General features: G+C 40.9%; 1 protein-coding gene across 3 annotated transcripts in view; it reads right to left on the bottom strand.

Moving 5' to 3' along the window:
- The window catches only part of itsn2b (intersectin 2b), a 32,212-nt gene that overhangs the window by 6,777 nt on the left and 1,772 nt on the right, over positions 1 to 23,663 (bottom strand). Inside the window, exons 2-27 of one of the 3 annotated variants that reach the window (XM_058629796.1) lie at positions 17,193 to 17,268; positions 15,935 to 16,027; positions 15,658 to 15,721; positions 14,872 to 15,059; positions 14,197 to 14,430; positions 13,320 to 13,368; positions 13,048 to 13,184; positions 12,020 to 12,083; positions 11,481 to 11,618; positions 11,281 to 11,369; positions 10,549 to 10,811; positions 10,287 to 10,436; positions 10,052 to 10,192; positions 9,368 to 9,455; positions 9,087 to 9,226; positions 8,247 to 8,404; positions 7,255 to 8,105; positions 7,023 to 7,144; positions 6,477 to 6,764; positions 6,185 to 6,378; positions 4,715 to 4,767; positions 4,341 to 4,507; positions 4,203 to 4,233; positions 3,975 to 4,096; positions 3,367 to 3,463; positions 2,477 to 2,671 (exon numbers count right to left, since the gene is read on the bottom strand). In XM_058629796.1, the coding sequence (XP_058485779.1) occupies positions 2,477 to 2,671; positions 3,367 to 3,463; positions 3,975 to 4,096; positions 4,203 to 4,233; positions 4,341 to 4,507; positions 4,715 to 4,767; positions 6,185 to 6,378; positions 6,477 to 6,764; positions 7,023 to 7,144; positions 7,255 to 8,105; positions 8,247 to 8,404; positions 9,087 to 9,226; positions 9,368 to 9,455; positions 10,052 to 10,192; positions 10,287 to 10,436; positions 10,549 to 10,811; positions 11,281 to 11,369; positions 11,481 to 11,618; positions 12,020 to 12,083; positions 13,048 to 13,184; positions 13,320 to 13,368; positions 14,197 to 14,430; positions 14,872 to 15,059; positions 15,658 to 15,721; positions 15,935 to 16,027; positions 17,193 to 17,199 (4,123 nt within the window). In that variant the 5' untranslated portion in view covers positions 17,200 to 17,268. Of the gene's footprint in view, positions 1 to 2,476; positions 2,672 to 3,366; positions 3,464 to 3,974; positions 4,097 to 4,202; positions 4,234 to 4,340; positions 4,508 to 4,714; positions 4,768 to 6,184; positions 6,382 to 6,476; positions 6,765 to 7,022; positions 7,145 to 7,254; positions 8,106 to 8,246; positions 8,405 to 9,086; positions 9,227 to 9,367; positions 9,456 to 10,051; positions 10,193 to 10,286; positions 10,437 to 10,548; positions 10,812 to 11,280; positions 11,370 to 11,480; positions 11,619 to 12,019; positions 12,084 to 13,047; positions 13,185 to 13,319; positions 13,369 to 14,196; positions 14,431 to 14,871; positions 15,060 to 15,657; positions 15,722 to 15,934; positions 16,028 to 17,192; positions 17,311 to 23,663 lie in introns of all 3 variants that reach the window. The other 2 variants (XM_058629795.1, XM_058629794.1) reach the window with 2 other exon arrangements.

Raw genomic sequence — 23,663 nt, 5'->3', positions numbered from 1 at the left:
GTCTTCTGCTGGAGATTCTGATTCTCAGGACACATTAGAGAAGCTTTAAAGAGAAAAGGACGATGACAGAAAAGAAGAAACACGACTCACTGGATCAGCACACACACACACACACTCACACATACCTGATACAAGAGCCCATTGTGAGGGTCCTTTACAAACAGACCTTTCATGATCTTCTCCCTCTCCTTCTTCACCTTCATCATTTCTCTCATCCCAGAGGTTTAAAAAGTGAAATCTGCTCTGTAAAGCCATTGAATATTTCTGTTGTGTACCGTCTTAAAGTTTCGTCCTGTCTCTCTTGTATTGTTTTGTCTCTTTTGTCCTCAGTGCCGTTATCTTCTCATTTCTAGTGTCAGACTAAAACTTCACCTAGACCAAATCTGTTTGTACCAAAACAGGAAGGTGGGATTCATTTTCTGTTTTTTAACCTACAATTTCTGTCCTTGAAATGAGTCAAAAACAATTACACGTAGCACAGATAAAGAATATCACCACAGTAAATGTAATTTAGCCGATTTAACACAGAGATTCAAATTGTAAACAAAAGGAGAGAAACTTCACAAAAATGTGAAAGAAGCAATCATAAACTGCACAGAAAGATTGTAGCTCAAAAGAGCAACATACAACCTTTCCCTGTTTGCCAGTGAGGGTAAACATTATTCTCTGCAGCATGAAGAATACAGAATAATGTAGTTCCTTCGTGTCGTAAATCAATTTATCAATTTTTATGCAAAAACCCGGCCCTGGTGGCAAAAGAATAACTTAGTAGAAAAATAGAAAAAACACACACATGCAGTTGAGAACACTTTTTAATCCCAAACCAATCTTTATTTTTTTACGTTTTGATTCACAATCATAAAATATTTGAATTCAAAACTTCAAAAGTAGGCACACCATCTGGTTTGACAAATTGCATTCACTGAGTTGAAATGTCAACCCTTAATGCAGCTTCACACAGTTTGTTTTTTCCACTTAAAATCCAAGTTTGGGATAATTTGAAAGATACTGAATTAAAATGAAAAGAAAACATTAATAGCAGCATTTTGTTTTTATGGCTCATTTGCTTGATGTATGCTTGTGTACCTTGTTCGACTTTTCACTGGTTGACTTGAAGAAATAAATCTTCACAGTTAACAAGATTAATGTCATCAGTTTAACTGTGTAAAACAGTCTGCAGCAAACGGCGTTGAGTTAATTTAAGGTGCAGCAGCAGCAGCAGCAGCAGCAGTTAATATCATCCCCGGAAGCAAAGTTTATTTTTATAAATGGCTGGTTAGGCATTATGTCAGTCTCATCTTACTTTCAAACTACAGAAAGCACTCAGTGTCAATACACTCAAGTGGTGAACCACATCTAAATCTATATCAAAATGTAAAAACTTAAGTCAATTTAACCTATACATACGTGTATGTATAGGTTATATAGGCTGAGTCTGACCCATTCCCTCCTCCCTACAGTGACTTAAGTGTCACATCTCACTCGTGCAGTTGTGAATGCATCTGAATAACAGTCTCTCGTGACACTCATCCTATGTGATTTGTAAACTTTGGTGAATGTCCAGACCAAATACTCTGAAAACTGTCCTGACTTGGTCTGAAAACAGCAGCAGCATACTGTGCATGTTTTTGCTCTCACTCCTCTCAGATGAGGAAACAAGTTTAATATTTAATGCATGATACTATGACACTATACTGGTATAAAATCTCCCAAAAAACATTCAGACAGCAACATGACAAACTCCTTATTCAGTGAGTCTTTTGAACACAGCCACAGTCGAAACATAGTGGACTCTGTGATATGAATTCTGGAGACACACAGGATCGAATTGGAAATGAAAAAGAAATGAGAGGTGAAAAAAAGAGACACATAGAAGGAAGGAGGGAGAAATGACTGTGTGATAAGGGAAAATGAAGGCAAGAAGAGAGACCCACTATCCCTCTGCTTCACACACGTTTCCACTTTTGGTTTCAAAATCACAAAAAGCATAAAAAGAGATTTGTCCTGGTCCTGCTTCATTCACAGGTATTACAGTTTGGCCGTTTTTTCTTTTTTTTTTTCTCGTATAAGAACACAGGGTCAGTGGAAGATGAGAAGTTGACAGGAAGTCCAGACACTTCCCTTCAGACAGAGTGTAATAGTGTGTCTCTCTGAAGTCAGGAGGAGGAGAGGAAGAAGAGATGGAGGAGGAAGAGGACTTTCTACCACCCTAGAAGGACAAAGAGACAGAAGCCAAGGAATGGAGAGACAGAGAGAGGAAGGAGGGGGGAAAAAAACAGGTGACAGAGTCAGTGAAAAGAAAGGATGAAGACGTGTGTGGAAGATCAACATCATTGATGGCAGACGGCGACTGCAGTGATTACCAGCATGATAAGAATTGGTAACAAAAGGTTTAGAAAGGACATTAAAGCAAAGTTTGTTTTCATATTTACGTCCATGTACAATCATGTTAGTTATAATTAGGAGGTTTTCTTACATTGCTGGCTGGGGTCACAGTCCGCCGTGGTCATCTTAATATAGTTGGTGGGGAACAGGCCAGTAACCCCATTGATCTCTCCTTTCCACCAGTCAGGGTCATTCTTGTCAAAAACGTTGATCAGCTGACCTTTGGAGAAGCTCATTTCATCCTCATTGGCAGCGGCGTAGTCATATATGGCGATCACCTGACAGACTGAAAGAGGACAGAGTCAGAATCTGTGAATATGTGTCTTTGTGACTGTTATAATGGACTTTTCAGGCTCTCAGGCTCTCAATACTAACTATAACAATAGTTGAACATGGCTCTTTTGATATTCTTAAATTGAATATGGACAGATAGGTGACAAGCAACACATATATTAGATCACTTAAATGTTGATTTTGATGTCTTGTGGCATTTAACTGGCTTGTATAAGTGTGTGTCCAGTCCTAAGGACCTGTCTTGTTTGGGTAGCACAGCCTTCCTCAATCCAGGAGGAGGAAGTAATGCAGCATTATGAATGCCATTTGCCATAAAGCACAGAAGAAGAAGGGAATATGGAGATAGAAGAAGAAGAAAGATGGAGGAAGAAAAAGAAAAACAGCCACAACAACTTCTTGCCGTTAGGGTATTGGTTGGCGGTGTTTTTCCACAGAAGCCAGAGTCTGGGGTTAACTTTATTGACAATGCTGTGAGCAAATGACAGTGTGCACAAGCAAGCACAAGGCAAACTCAAACAGGGCAACACAGTGCAATAAAAACAATAATTGCAATTATAAAACTGTTGTGGGGGCCAATTAGAATATGGTAGGTCTCCAGAGTCTAGATAAAGAATGGGAAACAGCAAGAGAAAGTCATCACATCACTAAGTGTCCTCACTATGACAAGATGGTGTGTGTGTGTGTTACCTGGCTGAGGTGCTGGCGTGGACTTGCCACTGTTGGGTCCCAACATTTTGACATGAGCAGCAGGGAACCAGCCTTTCTGTCGCTTTTTACCTCTGGCCTAGAGTTAGAAAAAAAACAATCATGGATAATGAGGTTTTGACCAGAAAACAGGGAACAGTGAAAACTGCTAGAGCCACAGCTGGAAGCAGAGGTCAGAGCAAATATGTTGAATCACAGACACCGTTTTGTTTTTTACCATTGTTACAGTCCAGACCACTACAAACAGCAGTGTTTCCAAGGTTACTATGGAGACTGTCTAAATTTATCCTGTCAATTTCATTATGAAACAAAGCATTTTTCACATTTCCCATCATTTTTGGGGTGGTGGTGAACGAATGAGCTCATGCACTTGTCAAAGACAGTGAAACACGCAACAGACACACTAATCAGATAACAGATAAAACATGTGCCCCCTCAAAATTGTAGCGAAATTTTTAGCAGCAGCACTAATATTTCAGCAGCAGCAGCAGTAGTGAGCGAGTGACTATAGGGGAAACACTGCACCACTTAACACTGACCTGAAATTCAATAAAAATATCTTTGAGAGAAAAAAAAAAAAAAACACTGACCTGCAGTTCTCCGAGCCACCACCCAGAGGCGTTCTTGCCAAGGATGAGGATGAGTTGACCATTTTCCAGATTAAGCTGCCCGTTGCCAGTAGACGAGTAGGCTCTAACAACCTGGCAGACTTCTACGCATGAGACACAAAGTCGTATTTAAATGGCAACAAAATGCAAAACCATAACTTGTGTTGTTATAAGTGAGTCAGACAAGGGGTACAAGAGGTAAATGCTAACCTTGCTTCTTCTTTCCTGACATGCTCGCCGTCTGAAACAAGTATTAATTGCAACAGAATTTGTAATACATATTCAAATCTTTGACAACAAGAATAGAAAATATCCAACTGTGCTTTTTTTCTGTGTGTGCACACTTACATCTGCCTCTTTAGGTTTGACATAGTTACTGGGGAACAGGCCAGTCCGGTCACCGATAGAGCCACTCCACCACTCTCCATCTCTCTTGCTCACCAAGATCAGATCTCCTTCTCCGAACGTCAAATCACCGGGTTCTGGAGACTCATAGGTATACAGTGCCACAAATTCTGTAGGGGGAAAGGACACATGAGAGCGAGAATGTCATGTTCACAGGCAGAGAGTGGATAAACACATTATTTCAACAGGAAATAAAAGATTCAAATACGCACTTAGTCAAAAATAAATAAAACAAATCCTGATTGTCAAGTTAAAACATGAGTGCAACAAACAACAAACAGTGCATCACAACACATGAAAATAGAATTTCAGTGCACCTTCAAGCTGCTGGCTGTCACTTGACTCTGCATTAGGAGGGGAGCTCTTCATGCTGTAAACACACAATGACAACATTTCATTACAGGACTTATTAACAATAATCTTTTTAGGATGTGTCACATCCATCTTTTAACTGATCACCCCCATTCATGTAGGTTTCATGTAGAGAAAATAGAATATAAAATAAAATATGCATATAAACAGAATGCTGACAAACAGGTCTGTAATATCAGTTTACTCTCCTGACTGTTTCTGTCGGCAAACGAGTAAGTTACAGTCATGTTAGTATGTTACACAGCACTTAATGTTAAAAATATGGTACGGTTGTAGGGTTATTGTCACAATGGTTGAAACGTACACACACATACGTTGCTGGATTGGTCTATAGAGTGAACTGTACAGGTCACAGTGAGACAGCAGATTTCTCGTGACTGAGGGCTGAAGAACTTTTTTTGGTGGCCTGAATTCTTGTCATACTAGAAGTGTTACCACACCTACACACACTCACCAACTCATTCCCATTACCATGTGACTGATGCTTGTTTTGATGAGCACAGTGTGTTGGCATGAAAAGTGGAACACAGGGAAGCGCTTTGAACCACTGAGTTTATACAAGTTATGACTGTAATACAAACATAATGATCTTATTGTTTGGACATTTATGTCACACCTTAAATCAGCTCTGGTGTTAGCGGTGAACTCTAAAGCAGGACTTCTAATATACAAACTAACCCTGAAAAAAACCAACAAAAGAACTATAGTGCTTTAGTTTACGTAGCGTGTGCTTTCAACCCAACTTATATAACCTATTGCTCATCATATGCACATTCACTTGATTTATGAACAAGATAACACTGCCTGAAGCAAGGCAAGTTCAAACACACGAGATACAGAAGACAAGCAGGACCAGGTTGCACTCAGTCAAGTATCTCTCAGAAAGCCAGACCGATAGTCTCCCTTCAGCCTCTTATTCTATCCCTCTCTTTAACCCTCATCAGTTTTTGTGCTGCCTCTGCCATGACATCCACTTAATGATAGGTCCACCTGTTCAACCTGCTCTTAAAGTCCTCATTAAATGGCTCTTGAGCTTCCACATATTTACAAATCTACGGTTAAAAGAAGTAGAAAATGTCTGGAGTGAGTCTATATGATACGAGTGAGGACGAAATGGAGTTGAAACATTTGCATGGTGTGTCAGGCTGGGGTAGCACAGTACTTGGCAATTGCATGGGAATTTGTATCCTCCTCCTCCTCCTCCTCCTCCTCTGAGATCAATTGTGTGGAAGCTACTAGCACTCAAGAGCCATGATTGAGTCTTTATGTAGTTGCCCCTTGTGGGACTAATAAAGTTGGTATAATTAAATCAGCTCAACTGTGAGCTTGGGTGAAAGTACAGTATATAACAAATTTCAAAGGATTCTCTGGAGGTGCTTGTACTTTAATCCAAAAAATTAAACAAAAAAACTTACTCAGAACTCTCCTCGTCTCCCAACAGTGTAACATATGTCTTGGGGAACCACCCCCTTTCACTGTTCAGTTCTCCCAGCCACCAGTTCTCCTGCTGCTCCAGCACCTGAATCACATCATCCTTGTTGAAGTTCAGATGGTTGTCCGTCTTTGCCGTCCACGAACACAGGGCCTGAGCGAGCAGGTTCCCCACCACCTGCTAACAGAGGCACAGAAATAAAGACAGCACAGTGAGCGCTCACAGTAATCACACTACGGTAGCAGCTTGTCCAGGAGCATTATGTTGAATATTACCTGTCCGTGCGTCTCTAAGGGTGCAAGGTTTGGAGAGTGTGTTGGTGTGAAAGCAGACTTGGTGCCTGCGACCTTTGCAGCCTCAAGAGCATTGGAAAGCTGTGACTGGAGTAGCACTTTAGCTGGAGTCGGAGGAGGAGCCGCAGCAGCAGTAGCAGCAGGAACAGGAGCAGGAGCATTATTAGAAGATGGGGCCACTTTCTCGACATAGCTCTCTGGAAACCAACCCATCTTCCCTTGTTTGCTGCCATACAGCCAGCCTTCCTCCCGCTCTGCCGTCTCATCAACCTGAAAGAAGAGTCAGGTAAGTCTTCGAGGTGTATATGTATGAAGGAAGTGGAGCAAAGTAAAAAGGGGTGGAAAGAGCTCTGATTTATCCAGAATATGAATGGGCATTTGAAGAAATTTCTTCCTGAGGCAGAAAACGATAAAAGCAACAATTTTCTTTAGTGAAATGTTTATTCCAAGAAAAAGTAGAATTTAATTGCTTCAAATCACACACTACAGAGCACAACCCTGTTCAATTTGCCCAGACCTAATTCTTACCTCAATCATATCATCTGCATTGAAAGTGAGCTCCTCATTGTTGCGTGCAGTGAAGGGGTAGAGTGCTTTGAAGGAAGTGAGAGCAGCCGACTTCCTGTGGTGTTTGACTCTAGGTTGACCACCTGAAGAAAGACAAAACAACCATCACAATGTGGTTTTACCAGCAAAACTGGTTTAACGTCAGTAAGATGCTACAGAGAAGTATAAATGCCAACAACCGTGTGTGTGTTACCTTTCCTCTCCTCCAGCCCTTTTAGCAGAGCCGTCAGTTTTTCCTGAATATCCACCTTCCCTCCTCCACTCGGCTGCGGCTGCTGACGAGATGCCTCCTCTTTCCTCTTTCTCTCCTCCTCAGCTTTCCTCCTATCCTCTTCCTCCTTCTTCTTCTTCCTCTCCTCTTCCATCCTTTCCTCCTCATGCTTCCTCCTCTCCTGGTCCCTCTTCCTCCTTTCGTCCTCCTCTTGCTTTCTCCTCTCCTCTGTATCTCGGATGGCGGCCTCAGCCGCCCTCTGTCTCCTCCTCTCTTCCTCCTCCTTCTCCCTCATGCGCTGCTCCTCTCTCCTCCCCTCCTCTAACCTCTTCCTCTCTTCCTCTCTCTTGCGATGCTCCTCTTGTTCTTTCTTCCTTTTCTCCTCTTTCCTGCGCTCCTCCTCCAGTTTCCTCCTCTCTTCCTCCAGCTGTCTCCTCTCCTCCTCTAACCTCCTCCGCTCATCTTCTCTTTTACGTTGCTCCTCTTCGTCTTTCTTCCTTTTCTCTTCTTTCCTACGCTCTTCCTCCAATTTCCTCCTCTCTTCCTCTAGCTGTCTTCTTTCCTCCTCCAGCCTTCTCCTCTCATCCTCCTGCCTCCGTTTCTCCACCAGCCTCAGACGCTCCTCTTCCTCTCTTCTCTTCCTCTCTGCCTCCTCTTTTGCTCTGAGCTCTCTTTCGGCCTGCTCCTTTGCAGCCTGGATAAGAGCTTGCCTCTCTTTCTCCTCTTCCTCCCTCTTTTTCGCTTCTCTCTCTTCCTGGAGCCTCCTCTGATGCTCCTCCTCATCCCTCCTCAGCTTCTCCTGCCACTGACGCTCCTTTTCCATCATGATACGTCTGAAAAAAGGAGGCAAACATTGGAAATAAACATTAAAAATTAAGTGTTCACATTAAGTTTTAGTTTCTGGTCTATAGCAAGTGAATTTTTTTTTTGCTTTATTATGAAAACAAAAACTGATCCTATATAAGAATGCATACCTTTGAGCTTCCTCCTCCTCCTTCCGTCTCATTTCCTCCTGTTGCTTCTTCTCCTCTTCTTGCTCCTTTCTTTGAATCAATTCACGCCGTTTTTCCTCTTTGATGCTTCGAAGTTTGTCTAATGCTGCCAGTTGCTTTGTGTGGCCCTCTCTTAGATCCTGACATAAAAAAATAATAATAATAGAAGATGATAAATGAGTTAAATGCCACATACACTGCATGTAAACCCCCCCCCCCCATGTTGGTTAGATATGATTGACTGAGAAATATGGGAGGAAAAAAGAACAATAGAGAAGACTGAGAACGAGTCTTCTCTAGAGATCTAAAGCGAAAACCTTCAGTAGGTAGAAGAGGTTACGGAGGCACGCCAGCAGACAGAACACAGCCTGAAGCATTGAGTCCTCAGTTCCCACATACTGAAAAGAGGGAGGAGGAAATGTGAGACAGGCGAGAAGAAAGAAAGAACAGAATCCAGTAAAGGAGAGGATGGAGGATTTTCAAAAGAGGAGAAGGGAAGAAAAGTAAGGGAAGAAAAGAGCATAAGATGAAGATGACAAAATGAAAACAACCAGCATGAGGTAGAAGAGGAGGAGGAAGTGGAGAAAAAAGAAACATCAGGGCAAAGCAGCAGTAAGAGGTATGTTGTTTTTGTAGTAGAACCCTAAAATTGTTAAAATGTCTCTCTTCGGTTTAGTCTGAATAAGACATGCAGGCCTGATGCATGCTCCATGTAACACATAATTGATATAGCCCTGTGTGAACATTCTAGGTCAAATGCTGTTAGAGTAGTTAGTTGTTAGGCTACTCTAACAATGCTGTGTGTGTGTAATTAATTCCCACCTGCATGTTTTTGTTATACTGGTCCATCTCAGCCAGTTTGGCAGCAGTCTCTTTCTCCAGAGCTCCCAGCTTCTCCTGCAGTTTCATACACGTCCCTCTTTTCTCTGAAAGTGTCACCGTCAGCGGGGACATGGTGGACACTACAAACACACAGGCAGGTTTACAGGCATATTAAGAGAGACAAAGAGGTCTTCAAATCTTACTCAGATCAGTTTTCATATGTATAAACAGATACAACCTAGAGTGTGATTTTCTTTTAAAATGAATCTATCACTACTAACCAGGTAAGTTATTCAGTGACATGTTTTTGAGTTTCTCCGAGAGTCTGTTCTTCTCTGGAGTCAGCTGAGAGAACTTCCTCTGGGACTCCTGACAAAGAGGATATGAATCATAAGCAACAAGACAGGAAATATTTGGGATAATACGCCAACACACACTTTGTCATAGAACAACAGCCATAGATACAACAAAACTGTGGAAAAGAAAAATGACCTGCAACACATTGCCAAAACTAGAATCATGGCCCAGTGGTTATTTGCCTCCATTGACCAATCCAGTTTCAATCTACATTATTTTGAGGCAAAAGCATGTTTTGTGTGGCCACAGTGGTCAGAGGTGACTGGGTCCCAGTGAATACAATGCAATTTAAATTTAAATGTCACTATAAGCTTGACCTACCCAAATAAAACTACCCAAATCTTTTCAGTTCATCTTTGAGTTCAAGTGAACAATGAATCTCCCAAAATCCTATATTCATAAAATAAATCAGTTTTTGTAAGGTTACATTGGCATCGACCATTGACTACTAAAATATAAATCAGATAACTCATGAATCCAAGTAAGCCTTTCACTCAAGGTGTTCTTGGGATATCAAGTTATAAAGAATGGGATGACATGGACAACCTGAAAACTTAATGTCTAAGGCTTTTGGCTGTTGCATGGCATATAAAATAACACAAACACACCTCATATTGTTTGTGCAAGTTGTTAATATCTTGTTGACGGGTCTCTTTCCTTTGATTGACCAGATCCAGCTCCGTCTTCTGATGCTTCTTCTTATTATGAATATCACGCAGCCGGTCTGAGATCTGACGATGCTTGTTACCCTGAGGATGAGTGAGACAGAAAGAGAGACTTAAGATGACATTAATGATGAAAGAAATGAGAGGATGAATGGACAAAATGTCTTTCAACACTCACCACGGCCTCCAGTTCCATCTCCAGACTCCTCTTCTTAGCTTTCAGTTGGACGATATCATCCCGCTCCTGCTCCTTCTTTATCTGGAGCTCTCCTCGTCTCCTCCTCTCCCACTCCTCCTTCCTCTGGCGCTCAAGCTCCCGCTGTGCAGCCTGGAATAAACCAGCACAAGTAAATACAGCATATGCATGCACATGTAAAACATGTCTACAATATAAGGAGGAGATATTTACAGTATTCATTCAGTGTAAAATTGTCACCCACCTCTTTTCTCTCTATCTCTCTCTGTCGCTCTTCTTCCTTCTGCCTCTCGAGCTCCCGCTGTCGCTCTAGCCTCCTCTCCTCTTCTTTCCTCCTCCTCTCCTCGGCCTCTCGGGCCTCCCTCTCTCTCTGTTCTCGCTCCTCTCTCGCCTTTTGTGCACGCCGCTCCAGCTCCCTCTTCTCCGCCTCCTTCAACGCCAGTCGTCTTTTCTCCAGTTCTGCGTTACCTCGCTCCAGATTGGCTTTGAATTTGTCCTCAAACGACACTAAAAACAAAAAGAACAGGCCAAAAGTTTTTACAAGTGACAGGATTGTTTAAAATACTTGTTAGGTGTGTTCAGTTCAATTCAGTGAGTCTTGACTGGTATAATAGACCTTCTTCACGCAGATATTTCTCATCATGAAATAGTAGGACAAAAGCTGTAAAAGCTGCTGTTTTTCTGAAAAATGTATTTTAAAAACTGCAGACATGTGTTTTCTAGGTGTGTTCCAAAAATGTTACACGTTAGTCATTATAGCATTGCTAAAACAACAAATCTCATTTTGCACAGTACTATATATAGCTCTGAAGTATTCGTCTGAGCCTGGTCTGTCCCAATGATCTCAGGGCTGGCATGGGCACTCTCATTCTTTCTAATGTAGATGATAGGATAACAGGAAGGAGACTTTTAATGTAGTGCCTGCAGTTAAACAAGACAACTCTCTCTTTGTTAGTGTGTGAATGTGAGTACTGACGGTTAGTCCTGGTTTTCTGTGGAGGTTCAACGTCAAAGTCATCAGTCAGAGATGCATAGAGAGAAGAGCTGGATCCATTGACGGCACCCCTGCAACAGTTAAAACAATGAATGCACACATTATTCGTTATTCAAATGCGAAAAGTCCCTGTTTCACATTTAATTTTTTGTTGTGAAGTTGAGGCACATGTGTGCACATACCTTAGTGAGGGTGGTACCAGCTCACTTGGCAGTGTTAGTGGCAGTGGCAGCCCACTCTTCGCCAAGTCAACCAAATGCATTGCCAGAATGAACTCCTCAGCTTTCAGCTTACCATCCTTATCCACATCTGCTAAAGTCCTGAAGAAGGTTTAAAAGAAGTTACACAAATTAAACCACAAGATATGGCGATGTGATGTCTCTAAGATGTATTTGCATAAAACCTTTTTTCATGTTACAGTGTAATGTTCAGAGACCTACACACATAAACACACACATTATTGTACAGCATTCTCAGTGAGGGCATTCAAATACATAATACATTCCCTAGCCCCTTACCCTAACCTTAACCACCACCACTGGATGCCTAACACTAACCCTTAACCTAACTCAAACCTAAAACCAAGTCCTAACCCTAAAAGAGCCCTTTAAGGTTGTAAGAACCAGACCAAATGTCCTCACAAGGTCAAAATGTCCTCACAAAGACAGGTTTGAATTAAGTACAAGTACACAAGTACACACGCACACACACACACACCCACCAGATTGAGGCCAGCTGTGTCTGAGTCAGCATTGTGGCGGCCATGGCACCTCTCACCTGCTGGCCTGGTCACAAAAAGAGACAGAGGTCAGAACACATGTAAAGCACGGATGTGTGGGTGAGTGCAGAGTGTGTAACGTCTGGTATGTTACATGGATGTTGAGTGGGACACAAGAACATTTTTTAAACAATTAAGCAAATAGTGGCTGTATGAGGTACCGACACATAGTGAGTGTTGACTTATAGATATGTCCTATGGTGACTGTCGTCACCGGAACCAGCCCGACACAGACCCTCACCCTCACTGAAAACATGGCTGCCATAAACATACACAAAAATACCAAACTTCCAAACATTTATTACAGTAAAGACAAACTACAATTGTTTTTTGGTGAAGGCACAGCAGCTGCTCTTACTGCTAATTACAGTATCTTATCTGCAAAATGTAATGTGTAAGTACAATGTATAACTGGCAAAATCTATATGTGAAGTTCTTTCACAACAGCAAGTTATGTACAGTATGTATGTATAGAAAAAAAACAGGTCCAGCAAGGCACTCAGTATGAGAACAAAAATGCAGTGCATACCTGGCTGTGGGTTTGGAACCTATTTTCTGGTATAAACACTGACATTAATAAGACTAGTCGTCATGGAGACTAAGACCTGGTCAAAATGAGCCAATTTAGGGCTAACAATTTCAATTGTGGTTAGGTTAAGGTGAAGCATGAACAGTTTATGGATAAAGCTTTTTTTTTAGTCTGTCCAAATGAATGGAGGTCAACGCAGGGCCCTAATAAGAATAGCGCAAACCTGTTTTGTGTATGTTAGGAAACTGCAGATGTGTCTCAACACACCCACAGCCGGTGCAGGTAGACTTGACTACCTTTGAGTTTACTAAAGCTTGAAACAAACAGAGGGAGGCTATGTTATGAACTCATTAGTGAGTAGTTCATGAACATCCACACCTGCATTCCAAGCGTTTTTCTATAATCTATACAGCACACACACACACACACACACACAATGTACCAGTGAGGTATCCAGTCATCTGTTTATCCAGGCCATTGAACAGCTGTCTGTATTTCAGTCTGGAGGCATGTGGCACAGCCCAGTCGCTGGGAACACCAACCATGGGTGACATCATAGAGGGGGATGAGGAGGCAGAGCTTCAATAAAAACGGTGACAAAACAAATACAAAAACAACAAAAGTCAGCAACATTATTGTGTATTCAAAGAGACAGCAGGAAGATTAAAATTGTGAAACCAGGATGCAGTGTTCCTCCAGGTGTATGTGTTTTACCTGCTAGATCCCAGGTCCAGCAATGATGAAGCCGGAGATAAGGACATTCCTATAGGAGAGAGGTAAGTGGACAAAGAGAGAGAAAGACTGAAAAAGAGTAATACTCAAACAAAACTTAAAACCTGTGTAAAAACCTATCCACAAAGGTGACATGTTTTCCTCTCAACATTAACACATTTTACCAAGGGGTAAGGCCAAGGAGGCTGTTTGTTTGGAAATGAGACAAAGACACCTGGCAATATTTCATCATTTGCACTTTGCTGCTGGGGTTGGGCAATGTCTACTTGACTTTTAGTAAAACATTGTGAGGGATTATAATGCATGATCTGTACTAGGACACCTTTTTTCATTATTTACCATTTGATGTTACAAAATAACTGTATGATGTGTACTTTGCTTGTCATCTGGAAAAAAGGTAAAAAAAAGAAAAAAGAAAAAAAGGCTGGAGCTTTAAGAGAGAAATTTGTTTGTGTGTCACAGATTCGCTTTGCATCAATTCAGGCTGTTAGCATATGTAAATGCTCTGTCCCTGGTGCTGAAAAGAAGCAGAGCAGATCAACATACAATGACAAATTTATATTTACATTACAGCAAAGACAAATTTTGTGTTTGTAGAAGAGATAGGGTGCAGCATCAAAATTGTGACTGTTGGCCATCTACCCAACCCCATCTGCTAGAATATTATACAGTATACTGTATACTATTATTATACTCTATATTGGATAATATTCTTAGTTGATTTCTCATACATAGTTTATATACTATAAATAGAAAAAGAGCAGACTTTGGCAGATTATTGTATTTAGAAGGATTTCTTTGATAGCAGCGACAGATATGAAGCAGAAAAGAAACAAATACAAATGAGAACTACGTGTACCAGCTGGGATGGGTTGCAGAAATCCTATGGTGCCGTTTGCCAGTGAAGGGTTTCCCATAGTGGGCATCAGGGGCCTGGCGGTGGAGACTAGTAGAGGGCTCAGACCTGAGGCTACAGGAACCAAAGTGGTGGGGCCTGTCATTGGTGAGAGTCCAGGGGTTGCCATGGAGATAGGGGTCAACATGGAGAAGTTTGTCCCAGACATCATAGACATGCTAGGCACAGAACCAATACCTGGGAGAGACACGCACACAATACATCCATTAAGACACACTTATACTTTGTCGCTCAGCGTTTTCAATATTTGTCACTCGTCCTTGTTCCATCCTGAGCGGTATATCCTTTAGTTACGTTGTTTATTTGTGTCTATATTTGTGCAACTTTTAGATATAAATCGTTAAAGAAAGTGTTTTGGTCTGATTCTGTTATGCAACAAAATCCAACACTGTTCAACAGGTGGGTGACATGAAAATAAAGTGCTGAGCGACACTTTTCTTCTTCCTAAATATGTCAGATGGAGTATTAATTGGGCTGTAGATAACATGGCAATGAATATCAAAATATCAAGTGGGTAAAATCCAAAAATGATACCTTTTGTATACACATTTACAGCCAAAAACACATTTTGTCAGTGTGGATAGTTCAGAAAAAACATTATCATGAGCTCTTCTATACCATAGGGCGAGCTTGTCATGGTTGAGGTTGGGTTAATGAGGCTGTGAACAGGCACAGGTGGCTGTTTCAAGATGATTGGCAGAGCTGAGGGGAGTGGTGTTCCCTGGAGTTTTAGCTTAATGAGCTTCATAGCTATGGAAAACTCCAGTCTGTCCATCTTCCCATCTTTATTCATATCAGCCAATGTCCTGGGAGACAGAGAGTAGACAGACAAGGGTTAAGGCTGCACAAAGCAGGATCATTATTAAGATAGTCTCTTATCCAGGTGGTTAAATATCAATGTATAACATTTTGAGATGAGGATATCAGTCCTGAGCCTCTCCCACCAGATATTCACTTAGCAGACACATAGCAGATAGATGAGGCAATCTCATCATCTCTAGAAAGCTCCACCCACATTAACATATGTATTGCACTTGCATTGGAGACTTTTGTTCCTTTTTCAGGTTGATTTGCAGCATATTTGGTCACACATTCTAAAATAGCGGCCTGAAGCGACGTGTTGATGCAGCTGCTTGTTTGAACAACCATTAGGAGAGAGCTCTCTCTCTGTACTGCCCTATGATTGGTCAAAATCTCCTGCCACATGCCAGATTTCCTCGAAACAATTTAACTTAAATAATTAAATTGTGCCATAATATATTATTAATCAATAATATCCCCAAAATAATCTTGCCTACCCTAGTTCTAAGCCATTCAGGTAAAGATTTCAGTAAATACTTCCACTTTACCCACCATTCAATAAATAGTAGTATGTGTGCATATGTGATGCCTTGTGTTTCTCACCATATCTCAGCCAAAACTGAGGGAGGCAGCCCTGACTGGAGGAAAAACTTCTTCGCCTGTTCCCCTACAGAAAGAGGAGAAAGAGGTGTGAGGAAAACAGTTGTGGTGGATACAAAATTGAATGGGCATGCGCACACACATGCACATGCGCAATTCTCACACAATTTCCTTGGTATTAACACTAAGTAGATGAAAAATATGCAATGTAAATGAGGTGATGGGACACACATTGAGCACGATGTACCAACAGTGATGATATGTGTTTATATGCGTGTACCTGAGACATAGCCCATTGATGGGGAAAGGGTGTCAAACTTCTGATCATGTTTGTTCCTCTCCTCTGGAGTGACTGCCCAAATACTCTGACCACCTAGAGGGAAAAAGACACAAGTAAGGACAAATCTGATGCATTAGATGTGGAAATCGGCCATGACAATCATCCTGAGTGATCTGATTGAAAGCATTCAGATGTGAGCACTCCCACATTGTGTCCAGAATGCATTTGGAGATCTGATCATACTACATTGACAAGGTTATTTTACAGTTGACACAATTCCATCTAGAAGACACATTCAAGACCTCTCTTCTTGTATACACACATGTTTGCGTAGTTTTCGAAGTGAGGACCCTTATAGACTTAATACATTCCCTAGCCCCTAACCCTAACTTTAACTTTAATCATCACAATAAATGCCTAACCCTAATCAAAACACAATTCTGACCCTAACCCTAAAATCAAGTCTTAACCCAGAAAAAGCCTTTTGGTCCTCACAAAGCCATAAATTCACAGGCCCTGACAAGGTCAGTGTTAATGCCAAAAAAAAAGGTCCTAAAGAGGTAACAAATACAAGTACAGTCAGACAAGTTAAAAACATAACTGAATGTCACAAGTCAGGACAATGTCTTATTGCTCTATCAATACTATGTTGATGTTATTGAAGTAAGAGAGAGTACCAAAGTGAGCATCAGTGGCAGGTAGAACAGATAGAAATGCACTGATATTGACAAAGTGGTTATTAAACTCACTGTGTTCGGACAGGGGAGCTAACACTTTCACTACTGTTTACCCATGGAAGGCTGGTGACATATCAGTGTTTACTCTACAGTCAGATCAGCAGACACACTGAACGGTCTGAATAGCTGAATAGGGCTTCGGTCCCACAGCTGACACTACAAACAAAGCTGCTGTCAAAATATGGAAAAATACATTGAACACAAATGCAGGAGAAGTAGGACTGAAAGTAAGCAGTTCAAGAGAGGGATGTTCAGAGAGAATTAAGTCATCACACACAAATATGAGACAGATTAGTAAATAAAACCGTTTACATAAGCAACACACATTTAAGGGGATTACTCCAGAACAAGCACAATTTTTGCTTTAGCTGTTTTTTGAGCCAAAAACACACACAACTCTCTCTTCACACAGATAAACACTTGTGGTATGCCGCCCTCCTTTACACACCCACCCCCTTTCTCTCCCCCTCTCTCTCATGCACACTCACTTGAAGTCTTGACACATAGACACATAGTCTTACCATTCATATTTGCAGGTGGTAGAGAAAGACAGAGGGGAAACTCCTGGTGGTGATCTCAGCTACTGCTCGCAGCCATCTGCAAAACACACAGTCACAGGCCAGTCAGTCAGTACTGCAGCTGAGAGAGAGAGAGAGAGAGAGAGAAAGAGAGAGAGAGAGAGGGGGGGGGGGGGGGAGGGAGAGAGAGAGAGAGATGTGGTCTGTCAGCAGAGTCAAACAGGGCTCTTCCTGTTCTCTGTGCTCTGGCTACGTCTCAACCCTTTTAAACCACCGGGACTTGTTCCAATATCATCCACACTGGCTCTGTAGTGGCCAGAGATCAGTGCACTACCTACTACACAGGCTTGTCTGTCAAACCTTACACTCACTGTCCAGTCAATTTCTCTGTTCAGTTCAGTGTTGAGTCAAAGTTGGCTCAGGAACAGGCTGCATCAGTGTGCTGACCAATGACCTGAAATGTTCTGGTGTTACCAGTTCTTTACACAGCTGCCCAAGTATCCTCTGCAGTTGTTGCATTCATATTTATCCTTAAAGCTTTGCTCTCTAATTCTAAAATAGACAAAACAGTATGACGCAGGAGTGGACATCAGTGTGATTGACAGTTGGTATCGATCCAATAGGAGCCTACTTGCAGGCGACGCCTCTGAACTTCTGGTTAAAAAACCTCAACATGGCACTGGCCAAATCATGATTCTGGAGGCTTCAAAATGGCAGTTTCTGATGGGTGATGTCACAGCCAGTTACACCTGGCAAAACCTGCAATTAAGTGTCCCTGAGACTGTTGTCATTTTTTTTTTTTTACATCCAGCGCCCAACTTGTTTTAATTGCAAATACACTTCCACCCATCTGAGTTTCCATGGGCGTGTTGGATTTTGAAATGAGGTGTGGTCAAGCTTATTCTTGGCACATGTCTATTTTAAGGCAGTGGAAGTGATTACGTTTTTGACTAGCAAAGTAATGTTAATTTCACATCTTAAAAGGATAATTCTGTTTGTTTTAAAGTGTATTTTATTTTATTAGGTGCTAACACATCGTCAGCCCTGCCTGAGCTGTGGCTGACCCCTGCTGACCCTTTGCATATAGAACTTGCATTAGACAGACGTGCTTGTGCACGTTTTAAACACAGCTGCCAGGACACAAGCAAAAACAGATTTTCTTAAGTTACTTAACAAAACCTCACGAAATAAAATCTATGCAGGATGACGTCTGCAATGGATAAAATAATACATTTGTGTTGCTTTGTAAACTGCTCACTCATTGCAACAAAATCCATGGAGGAAATGAGCATGTTTATATTGTGGCACATACAGTAGATCCACTACTCCCTACATCAAGTTCAAACCTTAGTGTTTGAAATCCTTCCTTCATGTTAACTCAAGCAACGCAAACTTATCAATGAACATAGCAGCTCTCATGTCCCTGTGAGCTCAGAAAAGACTGTCTAGTGGAGAGATTATAATCGTAGGATATCTGCTATGATAACTGCAATGGTAAATGCATCTGGCACTAATTGTTTTGTTGCATGCAACAGCAAAAATACACCCATGAATGACTAAGAATGACTGGTACAGCAACCATGTCGTCTACCATTAAACAAGCAAAAGTGGATTTAGATACACCCACACGAGAGCCATGCTCCCCAGTTGCTATTATAGAGCTATAATAGAATCTACAGCCAGGCTACCAGCCTTGTGAGGTTGAACTTAAACATGTCATCAGAATATTGTTCACCATTAGTATGGCTGAGTTCAGTGGGCGTGACATAAAAAAAACAAATAATTGCAAATTCAACTTTCTGTGGAAAACAATGTCAGGATTCATTAAGTACTTAAGGTTCAGCATCTAAGGATTTTTATTGTAAATGCAAATTTTTCTTTTAATACCTTTGTGAAAGGCACGTTGTGCTACATTTTACACGTGTATGAAAAGCGCTGTATACATTAAGTCAGATTGATTGATTGCTTGCCAATTCCACAGTCCCAAAGATTTACAAAGGCATTTCAGTCAACCATGCTTATTTTGCAATGTCTGTTACATCACACTTCAGTTCTTGTTGAATCATGCACATGTGTGAAAACTGAGCTGCTGTTGCATTTAAACCTGTTTTGTGCAGGTGGAGGAAGAAGTCAAGGTTTTGTTAAGTGCAAGGGTTAAACATTCCGTGTCAAAGTTTATAAATTTGTTTGGTTTACTACAATAACAAAATGTCATGTTAAGTGTCATTGCCAGCAAGTAGATGATGCTGCTAATAGATTATCCTTTAAAGCTCCTGTCAGCCAAACTCATCTTAAATAAAAAAAAAGTGAGCTTATTGCTTAAACGGACGTTATTTAATATTTGAATTAACCAAATAATCAGAATTAGGCTAAAAAATAGCAAAAACTAGGAAAACACGAGAATGATTGTTTTAGTGGAAACAAATACACATTTAGTAGTAGGCAGAATAGTATTACATTTATTTCATATATTCCAAATTTGCAATATCAATATACGTAATATTTTAAAAATATTTGATGAGGCGTATGGGGTTCCATGGATGCATGTCATAGCTGTTACTCTAAGCTTTTTGCTTGACCCGTTTGTGTACTGTTAGTTACCAAAATAAAAACAATAATCCTTTCCTCTTCTTTCAGCCATTTCGGCACTATATGTTGTTATTAGACAGCCTTTTCCAACAGGAAATTGTGGGGACACTGCAGTAAGATTAATTGTGTTACACTGTGACCTTTAACATCCTTCCTTTAAATTAACCAAAGTAAGCACAAAATTACCAAACAAGGCAGCAGCAGACCAGCCACTCCTGTGTCCTGAGAGCTGGTTTGACTCTCAACCATGCTTGTGCTGTAGTGAACTCCACTTTCCACCAGCAACACACCACCGTTTATATCATTATGACACATTTTTATAAAATCACATTTTTATACCGGTATTATCAAGAACAATATAATAAGGCACAACCCCATTCACATGTTGCTCTGAATCAGATCATCGCTTCATTACAGCTGTACTGATTGAACACCTGCTACCATCGTGATTATCCGTCTGTCATCAGTCAATCAGACTGACTCACATGATGAAGTTAGAGCAGGAAAAGGAGGAGAGAAATTCCAGTCTCTCTACACACACTTCCTGCCCAGTAACACACAGACACAATCATACCCTCATGCAACAGGAATCAGGAAGTGATGGCTGATTTTGGAAAGAGAGAGGCAGCTTTGATAGTCCAGAAAATACAATTTCACCAGAGCGCGGTTAAAACCAAGGCAATACGAGAATAGCTTTTAGGAAAATTTTAATTAAAAAAATAACATTAGTAATGGCTTTGTGGAAGAGGTCCTGAATGATGGATGAGGAGAAACAGAATGAGGGTGTAGTTTTTATGAAAGTGGCATGGTTGATGCTCTCAAAGGAGCAGAAAACAGCAAGGGAGCACTAATAATCTACTGCCTGCCATCTGTCACTCTCCCTCTCTCCTTTATTCCTCCTGAGTTAAGTCCTCTTTTCCTCCAGCCTCTTCTGTCATTCTTTCCCTTTTCTGTCCTTATTCTTTGTACTTTCACTTTGTTTTCTGGAGTTTGAGTCAGTGCACATATGCATGATTACTACACAAAAACTGCCAAGGACACTTCTGACATCCCAAAAGATAGAGACCTCAGTCCTTTAGAAACACATAGAATCAGGTTACCATTCACAGTAGCCAAGCATATGGACTAAAGTGAGGGGTTTTACAGCGATAGTTCAGTTCTTTTGAAGTCTGGTTGGATGAGGTACTGACACAAAGTCACAATGTGTGCCCCCTTTGCTGAGAACTGGCATAATATAGACAGGCACATTCTCTCTGAAGACATAGCTGCCAGCACGGACAAATGCAAAACAAATTTGACACTTAAAAGGCTCAGCTTATAAAACCCATCTTAAGTCTATGATATCTGACAATGTAAAATGCAAACTTTGGTGTTGATGCAAGATAATCATCCAGGATTTCTTCAGCGAATATTCAAAATGTGCATAAATATTGTATGGAAATGGAAATATGGAAGCATGATTCTGAACACTCACCCACATAGTATTAAATTGTGCATTTCGATCCAAACTAAGATTAGGTAGTCGTAATTTACTACCGATTACTAAAATAGAAAGCTCAAATGTCCTTAGAACAATGCCAAACAATTACATCTATACTACCCAGTTCTCAAATTTTGAAACATAATGTGCTATTACTGACTGACATAGTGGTTATAGTGGTTAAACCACTTCCTGAGAGTCTTTCTGTCGGTTCAGACCGCACCTGTGTTAGTTCTGTATTGGTCCCCTGTTGAAAGGACTAGGACATTACCAGTTAGTATATACATAACACTGAAAGGTGTTGGACAAATAGCTGAGCTGACCATGACCTTAGCAGCTACAGTACAGACCTTTGAACAATGTGTGTCTTCTTGTCTGTGTCTGTTCATCCCTTATGATTTGCTTAGTTTACCACTATAGCCGCCAGTCAGACAGAGTGACTCCAGACATTTGGAGAATACTACTTTTCAAGTGCATCTAACAAGTGCAATTAAAATGTGAACAGACGTAAAAAGACATACAATTCAATTGTTTTTATGTATTTATTGTTGTGTTAGCCTGTATAACTACCGAATGAAGTTTGTAACCCTGAGTGTACTTTACAATGACAGAAGACAAAAAAAAACACAAAGAGCTAGACAGAGATGGATAAGTCTTAGGAAAGAAGTCACGGATGTTAATCCAACAATTCCCTTGTTCTCATTTTTCATACATGATCCTAAATCTATAAACTGCCAGTTGTGTGACCCCACGACGTGTTCTTTTCAATACTCTGTTCAGCCATCATGATTCATTCACCATGCTTTTTGTTATCACACCAGTGCAATCAACTGCATTATCTGCAACTGCACTGTTTCAGTCACAGTAACTCTCTCTCTGACCCTGTGCAGGTGTTAAGTTTATACAGAATAGACAGTAACATTACTCATGCTCCTTTGGCTGTTCATCTCCTCTATCACCCATTCCCCTCCCTTTCCAACTCTAGAGCTAACTATTGTGCTGGCCTTGATAAAGCAATACTTCAGCATATCATCCACCCACATTGCCATAAACGCTACATCCACCAGTAAGGTTCACACATTTAGAAAGTGTTGCTAAGGCTTTTTGGAGTGTCTCGGATGTGATTTGCCGTTTGCATTGCTGTGCTTTGCTTAGAGGCAAACCCTGCCTCTCCCTCGTTGGTCTGCTTTGACCAACCCAGAAATGTAAATAAATCAGGATGTGGTAGGACTGGCTCACTCCTGCTGTACAGTCCTTTAACAACATCATCTTAAGATTTAAAAAAAATTTTTTTTAAAAAGGAGACAAAGGGAATCTAAAGGCTGGTTAAACCTCACAGTTGCTGCATCCATTATTACTTCTGCATGGGGCTTGTCTCGAGGTTAACGACATAGTGTACGTTATGTACTGTACGTGTGTAACAGCAATGCTCTCAAGTGGCATGATCAAGAGAACTTGCAGTAAAGCTTATTATAGCCCCACTGATTATGTTAACAGTGCTACAATAATGATCTTCGGTGGAGTAAAACTTCACTGTGACAAAGCCCTTCAGCAGCTGGTAGGCTGGTAGCGACTGTTTTGCCTTCAGGACACATGAGCCCAGTGGACATTGACAAACATGGAGGTTAAATGAAAGCCAGTGAAGAAAGACACTGTTTTAGCATTTAAATGACAAACAGCAAGACATAAAGGATGTCAGGAAGAAGCCAATTACAGTACTGGCAGTGACAGTGCATCATGCCACTGGGGCATGCCAAGCCTTCAATCCATGAACTAAGCTACAGCATGTGAAGTTGTGCTATTGTATAGACTCCTCTTTGCTTTTCGAAGCATAGGAAGAGGTTGTCTTTGAAAAAAGCGGAAAACCGACAAAAGCAGAGGTGACTGTGCAGTTTTTCACCTTACACTCATATATAAGTTCATTTATAAGTTTTAATGCGTTATCCGATTGGAATCAGATAACCAAAAACCAATTTTAATGCCAGGTGTAAAGGGGGCCTTCCATGTGCTATCATTAAACTCCTTTAGTTAAAATCTGTGTTGAATAGCTCTATATTCTGAGAGCTATAATTGATCTTGAATGTTTGCTCAATGTCATGGGCCTCTCACTGTCAGTGAGAGGCCCAGTATGACTGTAAATCTTAAGAGAAACAGTAAAGTATTGCACAACACTTTATCCAATCAGGAGCCAGAACTCCACAACAGGTGGCCCTTCTAAATGTGATTGCTCCATCTTTAAAATGCTTTATAAAAGGTCCTGGAGGTATATCAGTGTCAGATGGTAACCGCTAAACCATAATATTTGCAATGGAGGGGATCAGAAAATTAATCTGCAATTATTTTGACAATCAACTGACCAGTTTGAGTGTTTTTACTTTTGGTAAAAAAATAAATAAAATAGTTTT

This window comes from Solea solea, chromosome 5 (genome assembly GCF_958295425.1).
Source record: "Solea solea chromosome 5, fSolSol10.1, whole genome shotgun sequence".
Classification (NCBI taxonomy): Eukaryota; Metazoa; Chordata; class Actinopteri; order Pleuronectiformes; family Soleidae; genus Solea; species Solea solea.
This window is presented reverse-complemented; position numbering and strand designations above follow the sequence as displayed.